General features: G+C 35.3%; 1 protein-coding gene across 7 annotated transcripts in view; it reads right to left on the reverse strand.

Annotated features, from left to right (window-relative positions):
* Nucleotides 1-15,008, reverse strand: part of LRRK2 (leucine rich repeat kinase 2) — a 172,505-nt gene that overhangs the window by 92,120 nt on the left and 65,377 nt on the right. For 5 of the 7 annotated variants that reach the window (XR_008617710.1, XM_055085694.1, XM_055085696.1 and 2 more), the window contains exons 17-21: nt 11,852-12,040; nt 5,179-5,297; nt 4,870-4,911; nt 4,677-4,746; nt 3,960-4,177 (exon numbers count right to left, since the gene is read on the reverse strand). Coding sequence is in view for 6 of the 7 variants with exons in the window: in XM_055085694.1 (XP_054941669.1) it covers nt 3,960-4,177; nt 4,677-4,746; nt 4,870-4,911; nt 5,179-5,297; nt 11,852-12,040 (638 nt within the window). In the remaining variant the exon portion in view is untranslated. The remainder of the gene's footprint in view (nt 1-3,959; nt 4,178-4,676; nt 4,747-4,869; nt 4,912-5,178; nt 5,298-11,851; nt 12,041-15,008) is intronic. The other 2 variants (XM_024122804.3, XM_024122803.3) reach the window with 1 other exon arrangement.

Genomic DNA, 15,008 nt, shown 5'->3' on the forward strand with positions numbered 1-15,008 from the left:
CTACAGCCAGCATTGTTCTCAATGGTGAAAAACTGAAAGCATTTCCACTAAGATCAGGAACAAGACAAGGTTGCCCACTCTCACCACTCTTATTCAACATAGTTTTGGAAGTTCTAGCCACAGCAATCAGAGAAGAAAAAGAAATAAAAGGAATCCAAATAGGAAAAGAAGAAGTAAAGCTGTCACTGTTTGCAGATGACATGATACTATACATAGAGAATCCTAAGGAGGCTACCAGGAAACTACTAGAGCTAATCAATGAATTTGGTAAAGTAGCAGGATACAAAATTAATGCACAGAAATCTCTGGCATTCTTATACACTAATGATGAAAAATCTGAGAGTGAAATTAAGAAAACACTCCCATTTACCATTGCAACAAAAAGAATAAAATATCTAGGAATAAACCTACTTAAGGAGACAAAAGACCTGTATGCAGAAAATTATAAGACACTGATGAAAGAAATTAAAGATGATACACATCGATGGAGAGATATACCATGTTCTTGGATTGGAAGAATCAACATTGTGAAAATGACTCTACTACCCAAAGCAATCTACAGATTCAATGCAATCCCTATCAAACTACCACTGGCATTTTTTACAGAACTAGGAAAAAAAATTTCACAATTTGTATGGAAACACAAAAGACCCCGAATAGCCAAAGCAGTCTTGAGAACGAAAAATGGAGCTGGAGGAATCAGGCTCCCTGACTTCAGATTATACTACAAGGCTACAGTAATCAAGACAGTATGGTACTGGCACAAAAACAGAAATACAGATCAATGGAACAGGATAGAAATCCCAGAGATAAACCCACACACATATGGTCACCTTATCTTTGATAAAGGAGGGAAGGATATACAGTGGAGAAAAGATAGCCTCTTCAATAAGTGGTTCTGGGAAAACTGGACAGCTACATGTAAAAGTAGGAAATTAGAACACTCCCTAACCCCACACACAAGAATAAACTCAAAATGGGTTAAAGACCTAAATGTAAGGCCAGACACTATCACACTCTTAGAGGAAAACATAGGCAGAACACTCTATGACATAAATCACAGCAAGATCCTTTTTGACCCATCTCCTAGAGAAATGGAAATAAAAACAAAAATAAACAAATGGGACCTAATGAAACTTAAAAGCTTTTGCACAGCAAAGGATACCATAAACAAGACCAAAAGACAACCCTCAGAATGGGAGAAAATATTTGCAAACGAAGCAACTGACAAAGGATTAATATCCAAAATTTATAAGCAACTCTTGCAGCTCAATAACAAAAAAACAAACAACCCAATCCAAAAATGGGCAGAAGAACTAAATAGACATTTCTCCAAAGAAGATATACAGATCGCCAACAAACACATGAAAGAATGCTCAACATCATTAATCATTAGATAAATGCAAATCAAAGCTACAATGAGATATCATCTCACATTGGTCAGACTGGCCATCATCAAAAACTCTAGAAACAATAAATTCTGGAGAGGGTTGGAGAAAAGGGAACCCTCTTTCACTGCGGGTGGGAATGTAAATTGATACAGCCACTATGGAGAACAGTATGGAGGTTCCTTAAAAAACTACAAATAGAACTACCATACGACCCCGCAATCCCACTACTGGGCATATACCCTGAGAAAACCATAATTCAAAAAGAGTCATGTACCAAAATGTTCATTGCAGCTCTATTTACGATAGCCAGGACATGGAAGCAACCTAAGTGTCCATCAACAGATGAATGGATAAAGAAGATGTGGCACATATATACAATGGAATATTACTCAGCCATAAAAGGATATGAAACTGAGTTATGTGTAATGAGGTGGATAGACCTGGAGTCTGTCAGACAGAGTGAAGTAAGTCAGAAGAGAAACTAACACACTATTGTAAAACAGTTATACTCCAATAAAGATGTTAAAAAAAATTCTACAAACAATAAATGCTGGAGAGGGTGTGGAGAAAAGGGAACCCTCTTGCACTGTTGGTGGGAATGTTAATTGATAGAGCCACTATGGAGAACAGTATGGAGTTTCCTTAAAAAACTACAAATAGAACTACCAGACGACCCAGCAATCCCACTACTGGGCATATACCCTGAGAAAACCAGAATTCAAAAAGAGTCATGTACCACTATGTTCCTTGCAGCACTATTTACAATAGCCAGGACATGGAAGCAACCTAAGTGTCCATCAATAAAGAAGATAAATGGATAAAGTAGACATGGCACATATATACAATGGACTATTACTCAGCCATAAAAAGAAACAAATTTGAGTTATTCGTAGTGAGGTGGATGGACTTAGAGTCTGTCATACAGGGTGAAGTAAGTCAGAAAGACAAAAACAAATACTGTATGCTAACACATATATATGGAATCTAAAAAGAAAAGAGAAAAGAAAATGGTTCTGAAGAACCTAGGGGCAGAACAGGAATAAAGACACAGACGTAGAGAATGGACTTGAGGACACGGGGACGGGGAAGGGTAAGCTCGGACGAAGTGAGATAGTGGCATCGACATATATACACCATCAAATGTAAAACAGATAGCTAGTGGGAAGCAGCCGCATAGCACAAGGAGATCAGCTGGGAGCTTCGTGACCACCTAGAGGGGTGGGGTAGGGAGCTTGGGAGGGAGACACAAGAGGGAGGAGATATATATGTATATGTATAGCTGATCCACTTTGTTATAAAGCAGAAACTAACACACCATTTTAAAGCCATTATACTCCAATAAAGATGTTAAAAAAAAAAATGAGGCCCTTGTGACTTGGGGGATTTAGTCAGGTAAAGAGGAGGATAGAGTGGGGATATATTTTAGACATTGGGGTAGGGTTAGGGATCACCTTTTTTTTCTTCTCTCTCCCCAGATATACAAACTTTAGGCGAAAGATACCACTTAAATATATTTAAAAATCATGCAATGTTGCTCTTAAAATATGTCAAAATTATGGTAAATTTTTTAAATTAGAAAAAGGGAAATGTACTTGCAACAAAACTAGCTTTTAAAAAACAGGTATAGGGCTTCCCTGGTGGCGCAGTGGTTGCGCGTCCGCCTGCCGATGCAGGGGAACCGGGTTCGCGCCCCGGTCTGGGAGGATCCAACATGCCGCGGAGCGGCTGGGCCCGTGGGCCATGGCCGCTGAGCCTGCTCGTCCGGAGCCTGTGCTCTGCAACAGGATAGGCCGCAGCAGAGGGAGGCCCGCATACCACAAAAAAAAAAAAAAAAAAAAACAGGTATAATTCTTTTTCATACTTTGCAGTTCAGTTTAAGAATTTGTTTAAAAATTTAAACGTTTGTATTAAGATCGTTTTGTCCATATATCTTCTTTGACTTCTGATCTATAGTACATAAAAAAAGAATGAACAAAGTCAATAGTCAGAGGACTACTCTATCAGCAGACTATTTTATACTTTAATTTTTATGAAATAGGAACTTTGAGCATAAAAATTAATTTTTAAGCTGCATATAATTTTAAAACTCATTTAATGCCTTATGGATAGTTTGGTTGAGCCTCTGTATTTTGCAGATAAGAAAATTAGGGTCTACAGCAGTCGGAGTAATATGTTCTTATTGTCACACAGTTGGTAGCTGAGCAGAGCCAGGACCGCCAAACCAGGTCTAACCTAATTTAAACAGTTTAAGTTGTCCTACTAGAATTAAATAATTGAAGGCATAATCAACATATAGCCTTGCTAGACTTTAATACTTACCATGTAGCATCAGGACAGAACCTCGAATTCCTTTTTAATCACATTTCCATTTCCATTACCTGCCCCCAAAGATGCTTCTGGAATACCACACAGACCAAGATACTTGTATGACAACCAGAAGAATGGGGGAATTATTGTCCAATGACACAAAAACAGAACGTTCCTTTTAAAGATTTAAGCATGCAAGTTAGATATAAATGTAAAAGCTCTTCAAATATCCTGAGAATTATAAGGATAAATTAAACTTACTTCACATAGTTGTTGTGGAAAGCTCGTGAGTGCATTCTGGTGAAGTTCCAGCTTTTCAAGATGCTCCAAATGACCACATATACAGGATTTCTGGCTCAGGGCATCAATATCTCTTAGTTCATTTGCTGAAAGGTCTAAAGATGTAATATATTCTCTCTCAGAAGCCAGCGAAGAAATGCTCTCTGAATGCCTCATATGTGATTGGAATTTTGATGCTCCTTTTGTCAAAAACAAACAAACAATGGAAATGTAAGCAAGTAATTTAAGTTCATATGGTAAACGTTTATGGATCACCTACTACTGTCAGGCTCTCTTCAAGGCATTGGAAATTCAACAGAAAACCAAACTATGGAACTTACATTACAGTGGCAGAGATAAACAGTAAATAATAAATATTTAATCAGGTGGTATAAGTAGTGTAAAAAAACAACAGACCTGAAGAAGAACATCAAGAGTGGCATTGGTGAGGGTATTATTTACATTTCAGGAACACAGTAGGAAGGATAAAAAGTGGCCTGTATAACATCATAAAGGCTAAATTTTTAAATCTATAATTGTATTTCATTTTTCTACAGTCTATGGAATCATTAGGTAAATATATTTTGAAGGTTATGTGAAATTGGCAGCAAGAAAATTTGCATAATCAGAGGAAATGTATCAAAGTGCTGTATTCTGCTCAAAATATCTATTTACTTGTTATTACTTTCAAATACTTACTGAGTGAATCATCTGAAGTCAATATTTTTCTTTTTCTCTTCAGTAAATCTTCATGATCAAACATGGGTCCCTATTAAATATTTATAATAAAATTACCATCATTTTTTGGAGCAAAGAGAACATTTTCCTATCTGGTTTCTTTAGGAGTCACTATAAGATTACTAGCTAAAGTATTCATGGGACCAAGACATACCATAAGACACAGACCTAGTCTGGGCTCCATAGACATGAAGCTCTAAAAAGAAAAAAGAGTAAAACCATTTTAAAGTGTACAGAGCACCTATATGCCCCAAACATGCTCAAAAGTCTACAAATGTAAATTTAAAATAGCATACATGCACGCACACACACGCGTGTATATATATATAGAGAGAGAGAGAGTTTTGTCACATTAGGGAATTTCTGCACCAATAGCTCCTAGCTTTGGCACACAATTTCAGTTATCGACAGAATGTCAAAAAAATATACAATATTTAACTGCAGTTTTTACAATATAACTTACCAGTGAATTGGAATGTCTTTGCAAATTTGGTGAGCAATGCTGCAAGGCAGGATCTTGGTAAAATTCTCCTACGTTAATTGAATTTGATTTCTTTTTCACAAGAAATGAGCCTTCACTTCCTATTTTTAAACAATAACATAAAGGCAAGTAAGAAAAGCTGACCTAATCATAAGATGCTAGCATAGTAGTTCAATCACAAACATTAAACATTTTCATGAATGGAAATTGCCCAATTCCTTTTGTAACATCTTTAAAATAGAAATGATAAACTAAGCTTGTCATTTTCAAATTCAACTACATTATTCTTCATCCACAAATATTTATTGAATGGCTGTCACAGACTAGACACTGAGTAAGTGAAGGATAAAGATAAGCAGGAAAAATAATCCAGGCCTCATATGAGCTCACAGTACAGCAGGAAAGAGCCAAGTAAAAAAATAGTTACAAGTGCTACAATAAATACATTCATGTTCAGGAAGCAGAGAAGGTTTATACATAAATCTGATCAATGTTATTCCTTTCTGTTTCTCTGAATTTTGCTTAGAAAATTTTCAAATCTTGTTTTAAATATTGGAATCACACTAAATTATTTAACATTCAGTAATTTTGAGTACATCTCTGTTTGAATTACATATTTTATAGTTTCATTTATGACATGACATTAAAATAAACACAATGAGTTTAGTTGGCAATATTGTTTTGAGAGAGAAGAGAATTACTTCTAAAATTATGGATTTTCAAGAAAATAAGGATCAATATTAGTCATATTTTAAGGATAAATAATGTAGAGCCATTTTTAAGAACTCATGAGATTTTAAATTCTATCACTTTTTATCTCAGAAGCATAAAGAATTGTGTCAAAACAAATTATAAAATTTACAAATCCAAGAATCAATTATTTTTACATTAGCATTTCTGATGTTTTCCTTTATTTAAAAATACTTAAAGAGAATTCTTCTTTCATCCACAATGGTGTAACAAACACTGAACTTAACCTCCCCACAACAAACAACTAGAAAATTGGACAATTTTTTTTAAACAACTGGTTTCAGACATTGGGCTGCAGAGAGTACAGGACTGTGTAGTCCCTGAAAGAAGGGAAACAAATTATGTGAACCTTATGATCACCCTGGCTTTCTGCCTGGAGGCAATTTAAGGGCCATAGGCACAATGAGAAGGAATTTAAACAAAGCCCAATGGCTTTCCAGAGATGAGGAAATGGAGATCAGTGTTCATGGAGACTAACTTAGCTGGGAGTTCCAGGAGATAGTCATGGAAAAAGACCTCCAGTAATCTGCATAGGGATTTCCTATAGCTGTGCACTAGAAGAAATGCAAAAGGGAGTTCTTCAGGAGGAAGGAAATGATACTAGATGCAAACTTGGATCAATATAAGGAGGTTAAGTCACCAAAAAAAATTATAGTATTTAATGTATGTGCACCCAATAACAGAGCTTCAAAATACACAAAGCATAAACTGATAAAATGAGAATTAACAAATTGACAATTACAATCTCAACATTTCGTTCTTAAATATAACAAGTAGAGAAAAAAATCAGTAAAGATATAGAAGACCTGAAAAACACTATCAAACAAGTTGACCCAATTTCACCCAACAACAAACAAATACACATTTTTTTAATTGCACATGAAACATACACCAAGATAGACCACACAGTAGTCCACAAAGCATGTCTCAATAAATGTAAAAGGACAGAAATAATCAGAGTAGGTTCTTTAACCACAACAAAATGAAATTTGAAACCAATAAGAGAAAGCTATGTGGAAAAATGTCCAAGTATTTGGAAAATAAACAACACTCCTCTAAATAACTCATGAGTCAAAAAATCACAAAGGAAATTAGAAAATTTCAAAAGTGAATGTAAACAGAATATATAAAAGTTGTGGGATGCATCTAAAATGGTGCTCAGAAGGATCTGCATGGTCTTAAATGTTTATATTATAAAATTAGAAAGCTCTAAAAATCAGTGTTCTAAGCTTCCATGTTAAGAATCTATAAAATAAGAGTCAAATAAAATCTAAGTAAGTAAAAAAAAAAGAAAAAGAAAAGAAAGAAAAGAAAAAGAAAAAATCAATGAAAATAAAATGGACAATCAATACAGAAAGTCAATGAAACAAAAACCTGATTCTTTGAAAAGATCGATAAAATTGATAAATCTTGAGCTAGACTCATGAAGGAAAAAAAGGAAAGACAAAAAATATCAATGTCAAGAATTAAAGATCAGATATCACTAATGATCTTATAAACATTAACAGGACAATAAGAGAATTATTATAAATAACAATAAACAAATAAATTTGGCAACTTATGTAAAGTGGACAAATTCCTTGAACATTTCAAATTACAAAAACTGACAAAAGAAGTAACAGAAAAATCAAAAGAACCATAAATTTATTAAAGTTATTATATTTATAATTAAAAAGCCTCCCCCCCCCACCAAAAACTATTCCTAACCTACAAGGCTTTACTCACGAATCCTATTAAACATTTAAGACCTCTATTACACAAATTCTTTCAAAAAACAGTGGAGTCAGGAGCACTTTCCAATTCATTTCAAGACACTAGCATACTCTCATAGTTACAACAAAACAAAACTACAGAACAATATCCCTCATAGATGCAATATACTTAACAAAATTTTAGAAAATCAAATCAAATAATATATTAAAAGGATAATACACCATAACCCAGTAAGATTTACCCCAGAAAAGCAAGTTTGGTTTAACATTAGAAAATCAATCAATGTAATTAACTAAATAACAGAATAAAGGGAGAAAATATGCCCATTTCAACAGATGCAGAAAAGTATTTTCCAACACCCATTATGATAAAAAGTCTCAGCAAATAATTACTAGAAACAAGTTTCCTAAACCTGATGAAGGATATCTATTAAAAAAAAACAAAAAAAAAACTACATATAACATCATACTTAATGATGAGCAACTGAATGTCTTCCCCCTAAGTTTGGAAGCCAGGGAACAATGCCTACTCTTACCACTTCTATTCAGAATAGTACTGGAGGTCCTAGCCAGTGTAATAAGACATGAAAAAGAAAAAGAAGAAAAAAGGTATACAGTTTAAAAGGAAGAAGTAAATCTGTCTTTATTAGCAAATGGCATTATTGTGAACATAGAAAAATCTGTGGAGTCAACAAAAAGCTGTTAGAACTCATGAGTTTTGCAAGCCCACAGGATATATTAACATACAAAGAAATCAGCTGCATTTCTATAAACCAGAAGTGAATGAACTACTGGAAATTGGAATTCAAAAACAATACTATTCACAATAGCATCAAAAAACATGCAATACAAAACATTGGTGGGAGAAATTTAAATGACAAATAAACGGAAATAAATACTACATTTATATGTCAGAAGACTCATTATTAAGACACCAGTTCCCTCAAATTTATTTCTAGATTTAATCTAAAGAAATTTTTATGTATATGTTATTTCTATATTATATAACAATAATATATTATTTACACATTAATTCTATATTAAATGTATATATAGATTTAATTCTAATAAAAAATCCCAGCATAAAATTAATTAGTTGATTCAAAATGTATATGGAAATGCAAACAACCTAGTATAATAAGAAAAATTTTGAAAAAGAACACCACCAGAGAACTTATACTACCAGATTTCATTAAGCTAAAGTAAATCAAGACAGTATGGCACTGGCATAAGGATAAAGATTTAAATCAATGGCACAGAATAAAATCCCACTCCTAGGCATATACCTGGAGAAAACCATAATTTGAAAAGATACATGCACACCCCAATGTTCACTGCAGCACTATTTACAATAGCCAGGACATGGAGGCAACCTAAATGTCCATCAACAGAGGAATGGATAAAGAAGATGTGGTACACATATACAATGGAATATTACTCAGCCTTAAAAAAAAAGAACAAAATAATGCCATTTGCAGCAACATGGATGAACCTAGAGATTGTCGTACTGAGTAAAATAAGTCAGACACAGAAAGACAAATATCATATGATGATATCACTTATATGTGGAATCTAAAAAAAGGGTACAAATGAACTTATTTACAAAACAAAAGTAGAGTCACAGATGTGGAAAACAAACTTATGGTTACCAGGGGATAAGGAGTGGAGGGATAAATTGGGAGACTGGTATTGACATATACACATATATAAAATAGACAGCTAATAAGAACCTACTGTATAGCACAGGTATGTCTACTTAATACTCTGTAATGGCCTATATGGGAAAAGAATCTATAAAAAGAGTGGATATATGTATATGTATAACTGATTCACCTTGCTGTACACCTGAAACTAACACAACATTGTAAATCAACTATACTCCAATAAATTTTTTTTTAATTTTTTTTAAAAAGAAGGCAGAGGGGCTTCCCTGGTGGCGCAGTGGTTGTGCGTCCGCCTGCCGATGCAGGGGAACCGGGTTCGCGCCCCGGTCTGGGAGGATCCCACATGCCGCGGAGCGGCTGGGCCCGTGAGCCATGGCCGCTGAGCCTGCGCATCCGGAGCCTGTGCTCTGCAACGGGAGAGGCCGCAGCAGAGGGAGGCCCGCATACCACAAAAAAAAAAAAGAAGGCAGAAATAGAACCATACCTATATGGTCAGTTAAATTGGACAAACATGCCATTAATTCAATGAGGAAATATAGTATATTCAACAAGTGATGTTAAAACAACTGGATATCTATGTAGAAAAAAATAAATGTCAATTCTTCACTGACACTATATACCAAAATTAAAATGGATTATAGAACTAAATGTAAAAGCTAAGAATTTAACACTTCTATGAGAAAACACAGGAGAAAATATTCACAAATTTGAGATAGGAAAAGATTTCTTAAGTGGGATAGAAAAAGCACAAACTAGAAAAGAAAAAACTGAAACACTGCACTTTTCAAAATTTAAGACCTCTGCTCTTTGAAAAATAACATTAATAAATGAAAAAACAAGCTATAAATGAAAGAAAATATTTGTAATTCATATATCTGTCAAAGGACTTCTACTTAGAATATAAAAAGAACTCTTAAAATAACATGACAACAACACAATTAAAAGTTAGCAAAGATTTGAACAGACACTTTGCAAAGAAAATATCAATATATGAATGGCCAATAAGAACATGAAAATATTCTCAATATCAATAGTTTTCAGGGAAATGAAAATTAAACCCAAATAAGCTAGGACTACAGCCTCACTAGAATGGCTAAAATTAAACTGACTTACGATACTAAGTGATATAGTGTAATGAGGATTCAGAGCAACTAGAATTTTCATACATTGCTAGTGGGAGTATGATATGGTATAACCACTTCAGAAAACAGCCAGATATAAAAAAGGACATACTGTATCCTATTTATATGAAACTTGAGAAAATACTAATTTAATCTATTGTGACAGAAAGCAAATCAGCAGTTGCCAAGGGACAAGGTAGGGGGGGACGTTTTTTGTAAAGAGGCATATAAAGGGACTTTTTTGGATGATAGAAACGTTGCATAACTTAATAGTGGTGATGATTACATGGATGTATAAATGAAAACATATACTTAAAATGGGTATATTAGTATATCTCAATAAAGTTGGGGGGGTTTTGTTTATTTATTTATTTATTTTTGGCTGCATTGGGTCTTCATTGCTGGATGTGGGCTTTCTCTAGTTGCGGCGAGCAGGGGCTACTCTTGGTTGCGGTGCACTGGCTTCTCATTGCGGTGGCTTCTCTTATTGCAGAGCACAGGCTCTAGGTGCATGGGCTTCAGTAGTTGTGGCACATGGGAACAGTAGTTATGGCTTGCCGGCTCTAGAGCGCAGGCTCAGTAATTGTGGCATGCGGGATTGGTTGCTCTGCGGCATGTGGGATCTTCCTGCACCAGGGCTCGAACCCATGTCCCCTGCATTGGCAGGCAGATTCTTAACCACTGCACCACCAGGGAAGTCCCAGTAAAGTTGGTTTTAAAAATTGCTTGGACTTGAGACATGAGATTTTGGAATAACCCTTATTTTTGCCCTCTCAAATGTCTTTATTCTATCACCCAAAGTTTTCAATCATACTATTTTAATAAAAAAGCACCTCACTCCATTTTTACCATACTGTATTATGTTAAATGTCAGCCTTAATCACTGCCATTAATATCTTGCCATGTTATTTTTTTGTTATTTCAGAAGTTATTAAAATATTATTTTTAACTCTAATAAAGATAAAAATATTTTTTATTAAGCACTTTCTATTTGCAAGCACTCTCCCAGACACTTTACATACATTTTTCCAAATTCCTATGAATAATCCTGGAAGTTTAGCAACACTGCCTTTAATAAAGATAAGGGGCTTACACAAACCACAAAAGTATCTAGTCAATGATGGAATATGGAATCCAATTTCAGTCTGAGTCAGTGTTTTCACTGCAATAGCCACCACTCACTGATTATGGGCAGTATGATAACACTTAAAAGTGTAGACATACATTTTCTTCATTGCCTTAAGTAGTAGTTAAGTAATAGTAAGCATTAACTATTTCCACTAATGAATACAGTTTTCCTCAAGATTTTCCAAATGAAGTAAATCAGATTTTTGTCTCAATTTCTAGTTCAATGACAGAGGGTAAGTGTTTTAAAACATAACAGACTCTATTGTTTAGTAATAATTACCTTCACTATCCAGGTCATCACTTTGAGCAAACACACTGTCAACATAAGACTCGGGAATGAAGGTCCATTCATCAAATTTATCAAGTATTTCTTCAGAAGAATTCCCATTGCTGCCTGAGGCTGTTCCTTCTTCCACAGCATTTTGCATCTGATATCTGAGCACCATTCTCGCTAGGGTGGATCCTATATCTAAAAATAAAAAGATATACCATCAACAACTTTTTTTCAACATCTTTATTGGAGTATAATTGCTCTACAATGTTGTGTTGGTCTCTGCTTTATAACAAAGTGAATCAGCTATACATATACATACATCCCCATATCTCCTCCCTCTTGCATTTCCCTCCCACCCTCCCTATCCCACCCCTCTAAGTGGTCACAAAGCACCGAGCTGATCTCCCTGTGCTATGCGGCTACTTCCCACCAGCCATCCATTCTACATTGGGTAGTGTATATATGTCCATGCCATTCTCTCACTTCGTCCCAGCTTACCCTTCCCCCTCCTCATGCCCTCAAGCCCATTCTCTATGTCTGCATCTTTATTCCTGTCCTGCCCCTAGGTTCTTCAGAACCTTTTTTTTTTTTTTAGAGTCCATATATATGTGTTAGCATATGGTATTTATTTTTCTCTTTCTGACTTACTGCACTCTGTATGACAGACTCTAGGTCCATCCACCTCACTACAAATAACTCAATTTCGTTTCTTTTTATGGCTGAGTAATATTCCATTGTATATATGTGCCACATCTTCTTTATCCATTCATCTGTCGATGGACACTTAGGTTGCTTCCATGTCCTGGCTATTGTAAATAGTGCTGCAATGAACATTGTAGTACATGACTCTTTTTGAATTATGGTTCTCTCTGGGTATATGCTCAGTAGTGGGATTGCTGGGTCATATGGTAGTTCTATTTTTAGAAATCAATAATTATACAAGCATAAACATATATCATACCAAATTTCCTTATATAGTCTCCTACTTCTAAGAGAATTTTTTATTCCTACTTCAAAGACACTTTACAATCATGATACTATATAAAGTAGCAGGCAATGAACTTAAATGTTTTAAAAATCATAAAAATTTACACAAAGCTTTGGTGTTGGTGACAAAACTGAACCTTTATGAAACTAACTTGATCCAGGAAAAGGTCTGGGCCTTGAAGCCAGACAGGCCTGTGCTCAAGTCACTTGCAAGTTATACAAGCTCCCTGAATGTCAGTGTCCTCACTCGGGAAGTGAAGACAACAATATACACAGCACAGGATTATGGAAGAAATTAAAGAATATGATGCATGTGAAGTTTTTAGCAAAACACTTAGAACACAGAAGATAATAAATGATATTTTTATTTTTATAAACTATTTGCTGAGTGATTCATTCTATTAGGAAATTTGATGAAATTTCAAAATTCTTCTTAACATTCTTCTTGCTATTTTACTGCATTTTATATTATGCTCTATTTTGAAGAAATAAGTTGGCAGAGTTCTCATTGTCCTACATATATCCTGGAAAATTTCTTCAAATATTACTCTCATAACTCACATTACAACATGTGTGCATAACTCAAATAGTACCTGGAAAATGTTTTAAAGCTTTGAATTCAAAATGTTCTTTACTGAGACCAGTTGTCAAAAAAATGATGGCTATGCCCTCCAATCTATCAAATTACATTATATTTTTTTAATTAGGTAAGACTTGTCAATACTTGTAAAAAACTTCATACAGAAACCAAAGAATACCCTGAATGTATATCTCCCTTCATACCTCTCCAAAGGCCCACAATTCCTCTCCATCAGAGATCAAAGATTAAAGTAAGCAGTTTGTTGGCATGAGACCAACTGAAGTGATAAAACATGGACTCTAATCATATTTCATTAGTTTCCAAGGTCCCCAAAGGCAACCAAGGAACCCATTTCTGGATTTTTTTCCCAACATGGTCTTTTTACATTCGAACACTTATGACTACCATATCCCAACTGTCTTTTCACCAATACTAGTATACTAAAAACACTGTTCTCTAACAGTGTTTTTTCCCTTAAGAATGCATTCTAGGGACTTCCCTGGTGGCGCAGTAGTTAAGAATCTGCCTGCCAATGCAGGGGACATGGGTTTGAGCCCTGTTCCGGGAAGATCCCACATGCCAAGGAACAACTAAGCCCGTGTGCCACAACTACTGAGCCTGTGCTCTAGAGCCCAGGAGCCACAACTGCTGAGCCTGCATGCCACAACTACTGAAGCCTGCACACCTAGAGCTTGTGCTCCACAAAAAGAGAATCCACCGCAGTGAGAAGCCCGCGCACCGCAATGAAGAGTAGCCCCAACTCGCTACAACTAGAGAAAGCCCGTGCACAGCAACAAAGACCCAACGCAGCCAAAAATAAATAAATTTATTAAAAAAAAAAAAAGAATGCATTCTATATCTGGACATTTGGATTTGCTAGATGTTTTTCTCCCAATGAATGCAAAGCATTCCAATGCATGAACATACCATAATTAAATTGAATAGTTCCTTTTGGGGAATACTTAGGTTTTTCCCTAATTTTTTGTTATTGTGAATAATATTTTAATGTGCATCCTTGAACATAATTTTTGTGCACATTAAGAATGCCTGTATCATGGATCCCTATCAGCATATTCCTGGGTCAAAAAAGTATGGGTGTACATTTAAAGTATTAATGGAGATTGCCAAATTTTCCTCAAAAGAGGACGATTGGAATTCATATCTATAATGTGTAAAGTGCCTGTTTCCACATATGCTTATCAATATAATTTCTTACCGAATTTTATATTTGCCTATACTATATTTAATGAGCACTTACTATGTGAAAAGCACTAGTATAGATGCTAATGGTAACTGTCATCAACGTACTTAATGTATACAAGATCTATATTAACTTGAAAATACACCCTTAAGTGAAATGCGAAGTATACTAACTTGAAAATGCAAAGTATATATGTGTTTATGTTTCCATGCACATATTTTAATTCGTATGTAAGCATACAAAAAGTCTAGGGAGGGCTTCCCTGGTGGCACAGTGGTTGAGAGTCCACCTGCCGATGCAGGGGACGCGGGTTCGTGCCCCGGTCCGGGAAGATCCCACATGCCGCGGAGCGGCTGGGCCCGTGAGCCATGGCCACTGAGCCTGCGCGTCCGGAG

The sequence above is a fragment of the Physeter macrocephalus genome, chromosome 6 (assembly GCF_002837175.3).
Source record: "Physeter macrocephalus isolate SW-GA chromosome 6, ASM283717v5, whole genome shotgun sequence".
In the NCBI taxonomy this organism is placed as follows: Eukaryota; Metazoa; Chordata; class Mammalia; order Artiodactyla; family Physeteridae; genus Physeter; species Physeter macrocephalus.